This window comes from Anopheles coluzzii, chromosome 2, assembly GCF_943734685.1.
Source record: "Anopheles coluzzii chromosome 2, AcolN3, whole genome shotgun sequence".
In the NCBI taxonomy this organism is placed as follows: Eukaryota; Metazoa; Arthropoda; class Insecta; order Diptera; family Culicidae; genus Anopheles; species Anopheles coluzzii.
Genome location: NC_064670.1, coordinates 85,569,777 through 85,585,954, shown reverse-complemented (window position 1 = coordinate 85,585,954; position 16,178 = coordinate 85,569,777). Strand labels below are relative to the sequence as shown.

The 16,178-nt window shown below is 48.3% G+C and overlaps 4 protein-coding genes across 6 annotated transcripts; 1 reads left to right on the top strand and 3 right to left on the bottom strand.

Annotated features, from left to right (window-relative positions):
* Positions 1–8: 8 nt before the first annotated feature.
* Positions 9–1,204, bottom strand: LOC120951891 (RNA exonuclease 4-like). The gene is made up of 4 exons (XM_040370888.2): positions 999–1,204; positions 872–916; positions 437–812; positions 9–350 (listed from the first exon to the last, which is right to left on the bottom strand). Exons 1-4 carry the CDS (start codon positions 1,018–1,020, stop codon positions 122–124), a joined length of 672 nt encoding a protein of 223 aa, XP_040226822.1. The 5' UTR covers positions 1,021–1,204; the 3' UTR covers positions 9–121.
* A 955-nt stretch (positions 1,205–2,159) lies between these two features.
* On the top strand, positions 2,160–2,881 carry LOC120951150 (WASH complex subunit 3). The gene is made up of 2 exons (XM_040369698.2): positions 2,160–2,336; positions 2,397–2,881. The coding sequence occupies exons 1-2, from the start codon at positions 2,307–2,309 to the stop codon at positions 2,853–2,855; spliced, it is 489 nt and encodes a 162-aa protein (XP_040225632.2). The 5' UTR covers positions 2,160–2,306; the 3' UTR covers positions 2,856–2,881.
* LOC120951149 (anaphase-promoting complex subunit 2) lies at positions 2,814–5,452 on the bottom strand. The gene is made up of 3 exons (XM_040369696.2): positions 5,345–5,452; positions 3,432–5,271; positions 2,814–3,336 (listed from the first exon to the last, which is right to left on the bottom strand). The coding sequence occupies exons 1-3, from the start codon at positions 5,405–5,407 to the stop codon at positions 2,888–2,890; spliced, it is 2,352 nt and encodes a 783-aa protein (XP_040225630.2). The 5' UTR covers positions 5,408–5,452; the 3' UTR covers positions 2,814–2,887.
* A 3,072-nt stretch (positions 5,453–8,524) lies between these two features.
* On the bottom strand, positions 8,525–15,850 carry LOC120951765 (uncharacterized). 3 transcript variants are annotated; one of them, XM_040370661.2, is made up of 5 exons: positions 15,111–15,850; positions 13,988–14,084; positions 13,670–13,850; positions 10,044–13,581; positions 8,525–9,367 (listed from the first exon to the last, which is right to left on the bottom strand). In XM_040370661.2, exons 2-5 carry the CDS (start codon positions 13,992–13,994, stop codon positions 8,585–8,587), a joined length of 4,509 nt encoding a protein of 1,502 aa, XP_040226595.2. In that variant the 5' UTR covers positions 13,995–14,084; positions 15,111–15,850; the 3' UTR covers positions 8,525–8,584. The 3 variants fall into 3 exon arrangements, with proteins under 3 accessions (XP_040226595.2, XP_040226592.2, XP_049461269.1); XM_040370658.2 differs by having other exon boundaries at positions 13,670–13,863; positions 15,111–15,849; XM_049605312.1 differs by lacking the exon at positions 15,111–15,850 and adding an exon at positions 14,827–15,091.
* Between the last annotated feature and the right edge of the window lie 328 nt (positions 15,851–16,178).

Below are 16,178 nucleotides of genomic sequence, written 5' to 3'. Positions count from 1 at the left end.
CGGGAAAGTTGTGTAGTAAAAACAGGCTTAAAATTGTATAACTATGACAATATAATGCAATAACAGTCGAAGCAATCTGTCGAAGAATAACCGCTGCGACTCGCTGCGGGGCGTTCAGCCGTTAATCGCTACCCATCGCTCCGATCCACGCGGGCAGTGCGGATTTTTCCCACTCCTTCTCAAACAGCATGTAAATCTTCATGGCGGCCCGTGCATCCTCCACCGAGCAGTGTGAACCGTCTTGGATGTCCTCGCGGAGAAAAACATACGCGATGCTTTTAAGGCTAGGCGTCCCGAACGAGCCCGCCTTTTTCGCTATTGGACGGTAGCGGGATGTGTCCCGAATGTTGCTGCAATGCGAGGGAAAGAGAGGGAAAAGCCGTACTGTACTGTAGGTAATTAGCGCAAAATACGCACACTGCAGAATGAAGCTTACTATTTAGGATGTTTTAAGTTCAGCACCATCAGATCGTTTTTCAATGCATGTCCTACCAGAATTTTGCCATGAATCAGCTGTCTCACTAGCTCACGGATCGTTTTGAAATCTACACCCTTATTCACGTGCTCCGGCCGAATTCCACTGATTTCGGTTCTATAATCCGTAACCGTTTCCTGTGGCTTCACGTAGCAATCGACAATCACATCGCCCTGCTCGTTCACGATGGACACGCGTGCCAGCATGTGCTCTTTGCCGTCCGGTCCAATGCCTACCATTTCACAATCCAGCGCGATCCGGTTCGTTACCTCTGCCGGTAGCAGAAGCGGAGATTTTCGGTTGCTCCTATTCCCAGTTCTTGTGACCTGAGATTTTACTGATAAATAATATAGCATTAGATATTTAGGAAGTTGATATGAGACACTCTATACCTACAATCCTTAACCGATAATTTGCTTAACTGCTCTTCCAGTGAGATCTCTGCAAACGAAACAACAGAACCGATCACTGTAAACACCACCGAAAACAAACATTACCGCGCAAGGGTTACGAGTTTTGATACCTTTTTCCTTTGTCTGGGACATTTTAACCACTAGATGGACATGATTTAACTGTACACGAAATCAGAAAGCTTTAAGAAAACACAAAATCGTCACAACATACTCTTCAGAATTGGGTTGAAAACGGGGTTTCGTTCCACACGAAGCTCGTTCGTTTGTTATCAAATAAACAGCGTGCGTGTTGGTGTTTACATTTTCACTGTCAAAATGTCCCGCAGGGCAAGTCGAGGGTTTTTGACGTTCGAAAATAGCTGCATCTCGCTCATTTTCTTTAGCCGTCCTTTACTCGCTTGCAGTGCTCGTTTCGTGGTTAGCTTTTGTGCCTCCCTCTCCCACTTCGCTCCAAGCGACTTCTTCCACCTTTGTCCACATGCCTTTCCTATATAACCTATATACAGTGAGCGCCGTTTATCCGGGTACCTTTTATCCGGCTGTCCGTTTATCCGTGCTGTTGAGAAATGACAGTTCAATACAAAGGTGACATTGCGTTATGAAGAGGATATTTAAAAAAGCGGTTATAAGAGCACATTTTCATAACAAAAAACGCTATAATTTACGGCACATTTCAACTAGTGATAAAATAAATATTTTTACTCATTATCCGTGCGAGGTTGAGTCCCGAAGAGCCCGGATAATCGGCGCTCCATTGTAATTACATTGACAGATAAAATCGGATGTGACGATCCGACAAAATAAAATAAAAAATGGTTTCTGTTGTACGACGAAATTGCACGTCCAACGTTATCTGTCAAATCATTTATGAAAACTTGACATTCGATAAAATCGCTTGCAATAAAGCGTTGCCTCCAGCCTTAGGCCGTTACCAGACACAGAAAAATTATCGTGACGATAAATGCTGACAACCGAAAAATAACGCTTATTATTGTAAACAAAGAAAAACTGAGTTTTATTTCTTTCAATTTTGATGTTGAAGAATTGTTGGAAAACTTAGCTTAAAACTTAAGAAAAATCCATGTTAAATTTATGTGTGGCTCAGCAGAAGCATGCTAACAGCAATTTCGTTAGGATTTCCCTCACCGATGGGTGAACCGTTATCTGTCGACCGAAAAAGCGTTACAATGCGTTATATTCGATCGTTATAGTGGTTTTTCGGTGTATCTGGCAGCGACCTTACCCTCATATCACTCTTGACATCTGAGTTTGACAGAATTAGGTGTTTCAGAAAATTTGGCTTGTTTACAAACGAAATCTCTGCTAAGGCCTGCATTGCAATGCAATTTGCATTGTTCCTAAGTTCGCCGAAGACTGAATCGTAAACCAACGCATTTTTCACCGGACACACTGCAACAATGGATTCGTTAACAGTGCAGAAACACGAAGTAGAAACTTTGTTTGGCTACGTTCAAGCCTCGATGCTAATATCAACTCTTCATTTGCAGCTGCCTCCCACCAATCAAAAACGAATGGTTGCATTCATCAATCACTTTATCGTTAGCACTGTGACGTTCCTGAACAAGTTTGCCTCCGACTGTGAGAGCAAATTTGTGACCTACGAGCAAAAAATACAAAACCTGGAAGCGTCGCTACTGATAGTAGAAGCCAAACTAGCGTCGATAGATGTTCTGAAACAGCACAACGATGGCCCTCCGGCGAGTGCGGAGATGAAACCCAGCGATAGCCAACCAACTGCGTTGGGAAGCTCCGACGGGGAACCTGTTTCAGCTGCAGAGTTGCAATCCCAACCCGAAATCTCTACGCTCAATCCGCCTGCCGTAGAGAGAGACCCTAAGTACGATCTGTACTTTAAAATGCTCCAGCTTGGCGTGCCGCTCGGAGCAGTGAAAAACAAAATCTCGTTCGAAGGCTTAGATCCTGACTATATTGACCGGTTTCTGTGATAAACAATAAATTGTGTAAACGGTCAGTTCGACTACGACTTGGGCAGCTGATAGACTCCGCCGGCGTAAACGAGCTTGTGTTCGCGAACCTTGCGCTGAAGGATGTGCTTCAGCTCGTCCTGCGTAAAGTCCACCTGGGACGCAAACATTTTCAGCATCTGGTGTATGCGGTCGAGCGGCAACGAGTCCAGGTTGGTCAGCATGGCCTCGATGTACGACCAGAACACCTGCAGCTCTTCCTCGCGCTGATCGCTGGCCGATTCCATCGCGCTCTCCGCCTCCTCTTCCTCGCACACGTCGTTCGGTTGGGCTTGCATCGCGTCGGCACTAACGTCGCTTTCCGTGCTTTTGTCGATCAGCACGAACAGGTTTTCCTTCGTTTCGCGTATCAGACCCTGCGATTGCCAGAACACGATGCGCTTCCGCAGTACGATCGGTGGCATGTTCATCTTCTGGCTCAAGCAATCCAATTCCCATTGCGCTAAACGATCGAGAGTAAATGAAAAAAACGATAGAAGCTCTGTTAAAAACCTGTCCAGGTGGTGATATGATTTGTAGCCAGATGATGGTACTTACGCTGTTCGCTAAAATGAATAGCTATTGCAGCTTGGGCGGGTGTCACCTGCATCTCCTGAACCTTCCCGTTGTGCTCCAGCTCTATCGTGACCTTCCCGTTCAACGGTGTCCATTGCAGCGTGCGGTTCACTTTGTACGATTCATAGGCTTTCGTGTACTTTTCAAACATTTCCTTAATCGAGGTCGGCAGTTCCATGGTTTCCTTCCGGAACGTAGGCCAAAACTGCGACGAAACGATCAGTGCGGACACCTGGCCCGATAGCTCCTCGGCGGTACCGGAGTCGGGTGACAGAATGTGTGCATTGATCCGTTTCGATTCGGTAATGTCCTTAAGCATGACGTCGCAGCTGTGCAGCAAACTCTCGCCGAACCGTGATTTGAGCAGCTCCAGATGCTTCACCTCCCTCTCTACGCTACATTCCGCCTGCGACAGCAACCGTTCCGCCAGCAAGTTGCGATACTCGTTGACGAAGATTTCCTTGCTCCCGTAGATGTCGACCACCATGGAGATGATGTCCGCTCGCTTGTTGGAAGCGATAAATTTCAGTGCGGCCGGTGCCATGTTTACCGGATCTGGCTGCCAGTTTTTCCAATCGGGATCGTCCAGTTTGTCACTGCTGGACGTTTTGAAGATTGGCTCCGTTTCTCCCTTTGCAAGCTCCTCGGCCAGATCGGAAGTGCCGTCGCCAGTGAAGCTCGTGACGACACAGCGTACCGTTTCGGTTCGATTGCGCAGATACTCCTTGATCGGTCGCGTGATCGATCGTAGCAGCACGGTGCTGGAGTCAAAGTGGGCTAACGTCTTCAGCGCTGCCACGTACCCCGTCAGTATGTCCGGCGTATCGACACCCGGGTGAAGCAATCGCTCCCGCAGCATATCACGTACCGTAGTCACGAAGCAGCGCTTCAGATTGATCTTACTCAGACACAGCTTCAGATCATCGACCGCCGACTGGGACATCGGGAAGTTGATGATAATCTGAAAGAACTGATCGACGATCGTGTTTGCGTACTTGTCGTACATGTAGAACAGTAGCTTGCTCTGCATCTGGGCGATGTGGCGCTGCAGAGCCGTATGATGCGGATGGATCTGGAGCGAACCTTTGTTGTAGATGCGGGTCAACCACTCCATTACTACCGTGTTGAGCCACTGTTCCAGACTTTCCACGTGCGAGGTCGCATAGTTTTCCTTCGTTTCGTCCACCTTCGCATCGATCCGCTCCTGTATCAGCAGATTCAGCGTGTAGCCTGCTATTTCCTCCAAAATTCCCATCATCGACAGATATCGGTTCGTGCTGGTGAACGCATCCGCGATCGCCTGGCACTGGCAGTCTCCGGCGGTCATGTCGCACGCGATGCAGCGATTGCTTTCTGCCACATCCATATACTCTTCCCCATCCGAGTGGCTGTAGATGAACACACGGAATGCGACGAAGTAGAACCGGTACACCAGCTCGTTAAAGTCGTCTGGAAGCTGCGCGTGCAGCGTAGTGTGAAAGTGGCTACAAAACACAACCACTTCGTTCGGTAGCTTCCGGTGCACGAACGGAACATCCTTTGCCGGGCAAACCGTTTCCAGTCGCTTTAACTGGCGCCGGAAAAAAGCAAACCGGTCGTACAGCTCTTTAACCGCATGCTGATACTGGATGAAGCTATCACGGGATGGCTTTTGGGGCAGCTTGGCTCTGAAGCGTGACCAGAACTGGGGCACCACAACATGCTGCAGAATGTTTTCGATCTTTGCGAAGAACGATTCGTACACCTCCGTCAGCAGTTCGTTGGTTTTCAGGCGCTGATGCAGCTGCTCCAATTCCTCCACGGTAATGGGTTCTGCTTTAAGCTGTAAGGGTAAATCATGAATGTTGATCTGATATCGATGGCTCTCTTTACAGTGAGAAGAATAAAACGCTTACTTCATTCTTGAAAACGGGAAAAACTTTATCTAACAATCGCTGCGTTTCCGCGTCGTTCGGCATTTTGCTTTGTTTTGGTTGCTTCGACCCGGCACCAGTGTGGCCAGATTATTTTGGCGGTTTTCGGTAGGCGCATCAAAATTTTATCGGTAGTTTTCGATAGGTTAAAACTCGAAACTTAACTCGAGTTGAAAGAAGTGAAACTGAAAGAAGTGTTAAGCGTGATGGGGGGGGGGGGGGGGGGGGGGGGTACTAATGCGCAAAATTAAAGTTCCATTTCTAAAGAATATGCATCCTTTACTTAGGATATGGATTAGATTTGGTTCAGCGGTTACACAAATGAAGGTCTTTCTGAAATGTTGATCTGAAAATGGTACTAGGAATTCTAAACCAAAGAGTAACTAAGATGCTCATTCTTTTTTCTCAGTGGTGACAAGTTCTTTTTATTGGGGCTCCACGCGACCGCTTAGGGCCACTGCAGTGCTCCATTGGATACGATTTTATCGTACGTGCTGTAATTTGATTTTCACTGGATTATTTAGATTGATTTGATTGTTTGGCTGAGTTTCATCGTTCAATGATTACAAAAAATTGAGATTTTTTCCTTCAAACCCAATGTATATATAATCGGTATTTCTGGTCACTTTGCCCACAGGGCAAGGCGAGCTTTTGGCGGCCACCGTCGCAAAACCGTCTCAAAACGTCAAAACCGGCGTCGCCAGCGAGCGAAACTCGTAACGATTTCGAGGCGCTGGCGACGGTCGTTTTTGACGTTTTGCGACGGTTGTTGACCTTTCGAGCGAGCTTTTGCCCTGCGGGCCAGTGTGACCAGATTATATTGGCAGATTTCGGCAGGAGCACTGTTAAGAACGCAACCATTTAACCGTCTTGTGTACAACCAAAAAACATTACGTAATCGTACAACCGCCTACCCGGGTAGGCCATACAATTTGTATGGAAGAATGATGTTTTTTGTGATTAAAAGAGTATGGCTGGTATTATTTAATCCGTTCGTAGCGGGAACATACGGCGCTCACATGAAATTCTAGGGATGGCAACACATTTCTTGAGCCCGCCCAAGTGCCACAAATCCACTAAACGACCACTAAACGGCTTCTAAACGACTCAAGTTCTCTACCTAAACGGAATATAGAAAGACTTCGTTTAGCAGACGGCAAACGACTCATGCATTCTAAAAATAGCGAAAAAGATGGTGGCGCTCTCTGTTGGTGGGATACCCCAACCAGTTGTGCTTCATCGCTTGGAGGAGAGCTTTCTCATTTCCTCTGTACTGTTGTATGGTTTCGCATTGAAGTTATGCATCGCTAGAACTAGAACGGCGATACAATTATTTAAATACTAAACTCCAATGGAAACCACCAGCACTGAAGCAAGTGAGATTTGAGTAATGGTCGTTGGTGTTGATACCCACGTATCTGACCACACGACCATTTATATAGATTTTTGCTCAGAAAGTTAGAAGGCTATATAGGCATGATAAGATAAAACTTGTCGAAACACATTGCAAGAAAAGGATAGCAATATAATAATCAGTTTTAATACGCCATCTATTGATCAAACCAATGAAGCTGTGGAGCTTTCATTTTTTATATGGATATTAAATTTTCCAGTCGTTTAAGCTTAATCTGTGGCGCTTGGGTAGACCATGCCATTGGAATGGTTCCAGAACTGACCGAAACTATTAAACCCTTTTACGCCATCCACATAGATATAAAAGGGCCATGGAATTCAATGATTATAGCTACCTGATACTACTGGCGCAGACGATGGTGCTAGACCAGAGGTGTCAAACACACGGCCTACTAAGAGCCTGGTCTGAATAAACCAGAAATGAGGTCAGAAATAGTCAGAAATATAAATTTTTCAAATTGGACTGGCAAGAGTTTTTATATAATAAAAAGTATTATATACTAGTAGCGGATTCAATAGTGGCCGCTAGAAGACTCGTTAGTTCTATGCCGATATTGGATTTTTTTTACAAAATTCTAAGCGGTTCTGGAACAAATCTCAAACACATCCAGCGTTGAAATCATATCGGTCCAAGTCCTAACCCGGAACTGGTCCTGATCCCATACCTGTCCCGGAACTGGTTCTGATCCCTTACCGTTCCTGAAATGGATACTGAACCTAAAGTGGTTCTGGATCAGAAACTGTAACAATGAACGTGACACATCGTGGTCTGGTCATTTATCCTGAATTGATATCGGCCTTGGAAGTAATCCTGAGCCCATTCCGGTTTTGGTACTTATATTGAACCCATATCAGTCCTGATACTAATCGCAAAGCCATACAGATTTTGAAGCATATCTTAAACCCATACATATCCTGGAACATATCGTGACTAGATTTGTGGAAAATTTACAAAAAAAAAACAGATCTGGATGGTTTCAACAAATTTCGGAATCAGTTCCGAAGGGTAGGTTCAATCAGACACGCAGGAACCACCCGGATACATCCGGAATAACCCATTTCGGTTTAGCCAGAACAGAAGAGGTACCGTGGGTGCGATCCGGAAGTTTTCGTATGATTCCATTTCTCTGGTGTCGAAATCTGAAACAACCATGCCAAAACCGGAGCGGAACCGTGGGTACGATCCGGAAAACCCATCTCTAATCCTGATCCTATTCTCATCATGGAACTGATTCCCAACGGTCTATGCCTGGAACAGATTCTGAATTATTATCGGCCTTTTAATCAATTCTCAATCACTGTGCCTGGACTTGTCATGGATTTAAGTCTCACATGAACCATTTCCCCGTAGTACGGACTGTCTATCCCGCTACGTGGTACTAAATAATTCCCGAAAGCCTGTATAAGCCGGCATGGAATGACCACGTAAGTCGTTACGTCAAATAAAAAGAACCTGGAGTTGTCTTAGTGATGGAATGGATCACTAACCTGTACCGATCCAGGAAACGAAACAGTACCTACTCGGACCCGCTACGATACTGGTCAATTAACCAATTCCAGTTTTTTTTAATAAAATTCTGAAAGAAGAGATTGAAATACAAATTGTCTGGGCTACGAGTTTTCCAGCAGATCAAGACTGTCGCAGATGTAGCGGTTAATAACGTAAGTAAGTATTCCATCAAAACGATTTGTTATCTATTTTCCATGGATTTGTGATACTACTTAGAAAAAAAGCATCTGCCACTGGTGATTTCATTAGATCTTAAAACGTATTTTATTACTTAATTATTATTATTTAATTTAAACATATTAACCTACAAAACGTCCCATGTAAAGGACCATTCCCGTCGGATTGTGTCTTACCAAGTACAGAAACGGTGTATCAAACACCAGCTTGCTATCCTGTACCTGTTGCGCATCGAAAGCGGAACGGTTTCGATACGCAAGCTTTCGACGATTGCGACGCATCAGTTTACTACTGCTGCTGCTACCATCAGCCAAATCCGTCGCTAGCACACTGTGCTTGACCAGATTGGTGGAGAAACTACGGAACGGCAAATTCCTCGCTGCTCCCAGCTCACCACCACCGCACATGGCAAACGAATCCGTCTGCAAGATTTCCGACAGATAGAGGTTGGAGGTGGACGAATCTTGCAGCCCGTTAAAGTTGGCCACATTCGGCTCGAACAGATTCTGCAGGCCCAGCCGTCGAATGCTTTGGGTCATGTTGTAGATGGTGGTTTGTGTGAAGTAGGGCAGCTGTACCTCGGTGTACGCGCTTCGAACCGTTTCGTCGGGGAACAGCTTCAGCACGCTCGATATGCTCTGGTTCCGGAGGTGTGTCTCGAGAGTGGATACATCCGAGTCGGGGGAAGGTTTGAGGAAAAACACCGACACGTTGCTGGTGGAGCCGGGCAGTGCAAGGATGGTTGCATCGAGAGCCTTGGAAAAACCGGTCGAAAAGCCGGAGCGGAATGATACGCTTGGCAGTGCAACGGAGGATGATGCAGGGCTTTGGCTACCACCGGAACGTTTAACACCCTGTGCGAACTGCATCGTACCGTAGGTCGTAGCGGCACTGTTACATTCATGCTACAATGAGCGATAATATGAGCAAATTAATTTTCGATATGTGTTAAACGTTATGACTAAGAGGTGATTGGACGTCTGATCTAGTGATGGGAGCTAGAAATCGGACTTGCCCGATTCCGAATCCGTCTTCGGAATCAATTCTGGAGCCGATTCCGGAGTCGACTCCTAATCCGGAATCGATTCCGGAATAGGAATTGGCTCCGGTATTAGAATCGACTCCGGGGTCGGAATCGATCAGGGAATCACAATATGTTTCGAAAGCGGAATCAGATTTGAGTCCAGAATTAGAATTAGCTCCGGAATGAGAATTAGTTCTTGAATTGAAATAAGAAGTTTCAGAAGCGAAATCAGTCCGGGAATCTCGATGAGAATGGATCGTTTACAAGTAAATTTGGTTTCTTTGCGGTTATCAATACATAGCATTGGACCCAAACGCCAATTCTAATGGAGATGCCGATTCTGATTTCTCAGCCAATTCCGATTTCGGGCCCGCTTATGATTCCGGACCCGATTACAATTCCGGACCCGTGTCCGAATCCGGAACCGATTCTGATTTCGAAGCCGATTCGGGAAACTGATTCCGGACCTAGTATTTGGAATCGATTCCAGAAAACTTCGGAGCTAGCCAGAATCGATTCCGCCGAAAACTTTTCACTAGTCTGATCCCAATACTTACGCGATAGCGATTCCTGCTGATGGACAGCAACGGTGAGCGCAGCTGTTTCAGCGTGTCCACATAGTCTCGCGGAAAATCTCCACTCATGTGCCGGAGCAGCATATCCTTCTGCCGGAAATCAACCGTTTCTGCCACTGCGGAGTAAATTTCCTGTACGCGTGCTTTGAAGAATCGCTGCAACCCTCCGCGCGATTCGTCGCTTAGCAACGTCCGGGAGAAGCTCGATCCTTCCTGGTCAACCGCGCGTGCAGTCGTGCGCCTGTATTTTGGCTTCAAATCTTCGGCGACCGATTTGAAGAACAGATGCGGATTAAAGGAAGTCATCTCGTCCAGCCCAATTACACCGTTGATGCGTTCTGCTGTGGTGCCACGTGTTCCGAGGAATAGCATCGAGAGCGTAGTTAGCGTGGCAAATGGAGAATACACCAAACTTTGTCCAGCCATCATCGATCGCCCCTCGTTGGATGTTGGGTCGTCCGTTAGCAGGTAGTTGTACACGGTCGTACCGAGCGTACTGCAGATGGAGAGGAAGCGCAACAGCTCCGTTTCCTCCTCGTCGATCGCTGCCTTCACTTCCAGCTGTTGCACGGGCGTGGGGTTCTCGTCCGTGGAGCTTACCCGTGTGCCCATGGTTAGCATTTCGCCCAGCTTCATAAAGGAAGCGACCGTTTCGCTTAGGATGGGTTGATCGGGCAGGATCATTTCCGGCTCGATGGTTGCCGGTGCATCTTCCAACGATGACTCATCTTCCCTCTTGTCAGTTTCATCTTCCGTTCGGTCAGCGGCCACTTCCTGGCTAGCGGTGTGGGGGAATTTCAACACCGACGCTACCGTTGCCGTACGATCGACGTAGTCGGTCATGTTGATTTCGGCAGGATAGTCGCTAAGTATGTTCATCTCGGTAAGGTTCGCCGCATAGCTGCTTTCCTTCGGAAGGCTTGCAAAGCTGCTTAAAAACTTCTCGATCGTGTCCATTATGTTGGTGTTGTAGTTGAAGCTTCCCGTTTCAGGCTCCGTTTCAGTGGATTCCACCACATCAGGTTTAGGTGTTTTTGCCACATCGGGTACCGACGAACTGGAACTACTCAAGGGTGTAGAGCTCGGTACCGAGATCTTTTCCGTGGTAGAAATGGATGCTTTGGTGGGAGAGTTGTTTTTGACAGTAGCTTCACTAACCGTTGTCGTCGGTTCGGCCTCTCCCGAGGTGGTGATCATATCGGTTGTGGTGGCAATGGAAAAGATGCCACTCTCGCTACCACCGAGCGCACCTTGGCCGAGCGATTGAATAATGGCGTTGATTGAACTCTGCGCATCCGTGTCGTAGCTCATTCCGGGAATGTCCTCCGTGTAGGGAGCTTCCTGTGAGTCCGCTTCCTCCGTCTCAATACTGGTCGAATCATCGTTAATCGATTGGAGTGACTCGATAATCTTATGTATAGCGTGCTGCGCATCGGATGGTATGGTGGAGGTGTCTTGCAGCGCGGTTTGCTCCGATTCGGTTTGGAAGAAGTAGGAATCGTCATCGTCATCTGATGCTTCGGCTGCTGTTGCTACTGCTGCTGCTGCTGCTGTTGTCGTTTCTTCGTTGTCCAAATTTAGAGAAGTGAGCTGCACCTCATCAGACTGTTCGTCACTGTTGCTGGCAGAATCTTGTGCCGTTGAGCTATCCATCTCGACTGAGGTGACGGTGGTGGTAGGAAGGGTATCATCCACCAATGTGCTTCCCGTGATCGCAGGTTTCGATTCATCATCGTACGCCGCGTTCGTTTCCTTGAAGATTGCATCGATCTGTTGCTTTGACGGCGAGCTAATAGGATCCGTAAACCACGTGATAAATCCACTGGTAGTCGCAAGCTCTTCGTCGGTGGAATTATACTCATCATCGCTTGTGTCCAAATCCGCCAAAGACTCACGATCATCCTCCTCCGTTACTGTATCTTTTAAGGTAGGCTCCGTAGCTTCCGATGTTACTACACGATTTGCACTAACCGTGGAGTCGGGGGTAGTACTATCTGATACATTCATCGTTACCGGTTCTACTGTCAGTGGCTGTTGTACTATTTCGTTCAGTTTGTTCATTAAAAGCTCCGTCGAAGCTTCCGATGATGTTTCCTCCGAGGTAGTGTAGGTAGTTGTTTCACTACTCGAGCCACTACTACTATCGTCCCACTTTTCCGACGATTGTTCGGTCGAATACTCTACAAAGTTGGTGCTTTCCGATACCTCTTCCGATCGGTGGGAGGAGTGTTCGACCGATTGTTCCGTTGGTTTCATAACTGTAGCTGAAATCTTTACCACCACCGGCTGCTCTGCCAAGGCGGGTAATGTCATTTTCGTGCTCGATGACTCAGTCGTGGATTGAGCCGTAGATGTCCTGGGCGTCGGTGCATCGGTGGAACGGACTGTAACCGTTGATGGGTGTGCCTGTTTCAACATTGGCGGTGGTTCCGTTGTGGTTGTCGCCGTTGTAGACGGTTTCAGTGCGGGTGTTTCTGTCGATCGTACGGAGGCTAGCGATGAGGCAGACCACTTTAGCATTAACGCTTCCGTAGTAGGGTTAGAGGTGGTGGTGGTCGTGGACGGACGACCAACAGTCGATTGTTTTATCGGTTTCGCAGTAGTCGTAGTTGTCGCCGTGGTGGTCGTGGTGGCTGCCGTGGTGGTCGTGGTGGCTGCCGTCGTGGTCGTCGTAGTCGTCGTAGTCGTCGTTGGCCGTTCCGTTGTAGTTCTGCGTGTGGTTGGTACTGTCGTGGATGGCAGGGAAGTCGTCTTGAAAACGGCTGGTTTTTCCGTAGATCTCACACTCGGTCTTTCGGTGGTCGTGGGTCGTTCCGTGACTCGTACAGTGGTGGTAGTTCTCTGTTTCGTTGTCGTCTCCACGGGACGAACGGTGGACCGTGCCGTGGTGGTACGTTCCGTTGAGCTTATCCTCGGTCTTGCCGTTGTCGAGTACGTTGCTCGTTCAGTTACCTGCTGTGCCGTGGTAGTGAACGGTTTAGGTGTCGTTCTTAAAATCCAGCGTGTAGTTAGATCTTCCAGTGGAGGAGTAGTGGTCGTTGTGGTCGTTGTAGTCGTTGTGGTCGTCGTTGTACGCTCCGGAGTCACCGATGGGCGTGCTGTCGTGGTCCTTTCCGGCTTAAACGTTACCAAATTTTCACCCAGCTTGTGCAACACATCGTACATGGTGGAGGTACCACCGGGGGGATCGTGCGGTGAATTGATCACGTCCGAGATGGGTAGCTGCTGCTGTTCGGCTGTGTCGATCGCATCATGCCCGTTCAACAGATTCAGCTCATTGTTCAGAACGTTTCTAACGTTCGAGACAACGCTCGATACGATGCGATCGTTGTTGTTTTTGTTGGCAAACAGCTTCAGCTCGGTAATGTCGCTGCCGGCCACGATGCTCTGTATCTCCTTGAACGTCATAATGCGCTTCACCACCTTGCCCTTATCGTCCAGCGTGAAGAACTCGTACCGGTCGGGATTGAGCAGATTAATTGGGCTCGCTATTAACCGTTGGCTGTTGGCAGCGGCATTTCTATAGAACAACAGCCGGACATAATCGAACAAAATTTATTCGTAAGGAGACAACGATATTGTTTGGGGAAGACTGTCTAAAGACTTACTTATTTTTGCAATTTTTGCACACTCCATTGCCCAGCTTGGCACCGTGCGCCAACGGGCCGATGATCAGTGTCAAAGTAAGCAGCAAAGCTCCGAAGCTCCCCATTTGAAGCTTGCAAGAAGCCAAACCGTGTGCGCGTATAGTGTGCCACCTGCGATCGACTGCGATTGGCGAAACAAACACTTCAAAAGAAAGCTGAGAATGCAGAGAAAATAAGACAAAAAAAACAACAACATACACAAACTGGGGTGAAGATTATGCTTGATGTGTGTAGTACAAGAGAATCCCCTTTTTCTCAGACACTCAGCTTTCTCTTTACCTTGCATTCAGCGCAGTGCGTGTCTTGGTGTTTGTTTTCTTCGCCGGCCACCGTCACGTACGGGACGTAGTTTCACACCCTCACGCTCGCCACCTCCCTGGAAAGAATATTTAAGATTTAATTACATTAATTTTCTAACAGGCTACCCTATTATCGACCTCCTCCCCCCTCCCCATTTCTTCACCCTTTTATTCGCCCGCTCGCAAGCTAAATCACGCGCGTAATATAGCAGAATCCGGATCGACCCGAACGGAGGAAAGGAACGATTAACAAATAGTTGGGGAAGCAAAACGAACAAAAAAAAGGAGACGATCATTCGCAACGGTAAAATAATGCTGCCATCGTGTGCAATTGCCGCCGAGGGCTGATTTTTGAGCAGATAAATGCGGCACGAGCAGAACGGTGGTGAGAAGGAACAGCAGCAGCAGCAGCAGCAACAACAAAAAACCGTTAAACGCAAACCGTCCCGTCCCGTCCGGGATGGTTTGCGGGTCGCGGTTTAAGACATTGCCGTGACGGTGGCTGCAAACAGCGCCTGGTAGCGAGCTGCGACAGAAAGAAGCGAATGATGTGATTCTACCATCTCCGTGGGGAGCTTAATCTTTGGTCAAACGCGTGGTCACATCCAGGGGACAAAACGCCACACAGCCGCGATGCAGTTCCGAGTCGGCGCAAACGGCGATTTCTTTGGCACACTTTTACACACAAACGCGCACGAATACATACATTCTTCACGTCCCGTTATGGGCTTCTTTGAATATTAAATGAAGTTGACAGATCAGAAAACTGCCTTCGCGCGAGCGGGCGCACACAAAACCGTTCGATTGACCGGGGACTACCTGGCTGGGGCTCCGAAGCAAATGGGCCAAAAATAACGAAACAGAGGTCCACCTGCGTCTAATTCCGCAGCTTCTTTATCCAGCCCCACTCACGGCTATCTTTGAGCAGCACGATCACCACACGATCGATCGATTCTTATGATTGAATTCTGCTTTTTGGTGAGCGATCTTTCGATCTACCGGCAGGGCTAATTAATGAGGGCGTGCGATCACTGAAGCCACTTGACTGTCGACTGTACGCCAAAAACCCCTGGCTGAAAGCTGAAGTATCGGGATGCACTTACTAAAGTACGCGGACCAAACCAATCAACCCACTGTGTCTCGATCACCTCTCACGACGCTACTGACATTGAACTTGAAACGGTGCGGATCTTGCGCGGGCTGCGGGCTCTCGAATGACCGACCGATTCTTTGGGATGTGTGCCGATTAAGATGTGTGCGCTCACGCATTATGCTCTTTGGAACGGAGAGAACGGGCCCGTGCCTCTCGCCCCGTGGTGGAGTCTCTCGCATGTCCAGCATGTTGGGCTCAGTACCTGGGGGCCACGCGTAGTGTAGCGCCTCCATGATACGGGGAGCAGCAGCAGTGCGCGATTTGTTCGTGGCACGCGGTGCCGGTGAGTTTTCGTTTCTAAGAGAGATCTTCTCCCCAGCACATCTCATCCCGGGCGCGGTGGAACGCAGGTGGTCCGTTCTCCCTGGGCTATTGAGAGCAGCACCAGCAGCAGCAGCACAAGCTACTTTCTATTCCGCGATGAGAAAGTAGTCAGGTGCTCTAGAAAAGATCGTCCAACCGCCGGCGCGTTATGCTCGCGACGGAAGCCACCTGTGTGGCTCACACCCAAACCCACACACACACACGCACACGCATGCAGTTGGTTTGGGGGTTTGGATGATGGGGTCGGTGTTCGGTCGATCGGTCGTGTTGGTTCGGTTATTTATGCATGAATCGTTTCGATCAATTCCCACCGCCCGGCAGCAGTGGCTCCGCTATAAAAGGCGAATGGGTTGCTGACGCTTTTACTAATGCGCAAGCAGATCAGTGCTAGCTTTCTCCACACCACACGTTCGCCTAGCGGGTGCGCCAGTATCTTCGGAGCTCTCCCGGAGTCCACGACCAATTGGCAGCACATTTTGCCCATATGAACGAACGAACGTGCGCAGGGAGAGAAGAAGAGCGATCAGCGTCAGAATGGGTTTGGTCATGCTTTTGAACGATGGCAACCGGGTGCTGCCGGTGTGCCGTGAGGGAAGGAAGTCTGCCAATTTCTTTCGCCTTCAGCTGGCACTCGCTGACACGCGAGAGGACACTTAACCGTAATACGTGGTTCGTAATCTTATCGTTGCGCGCT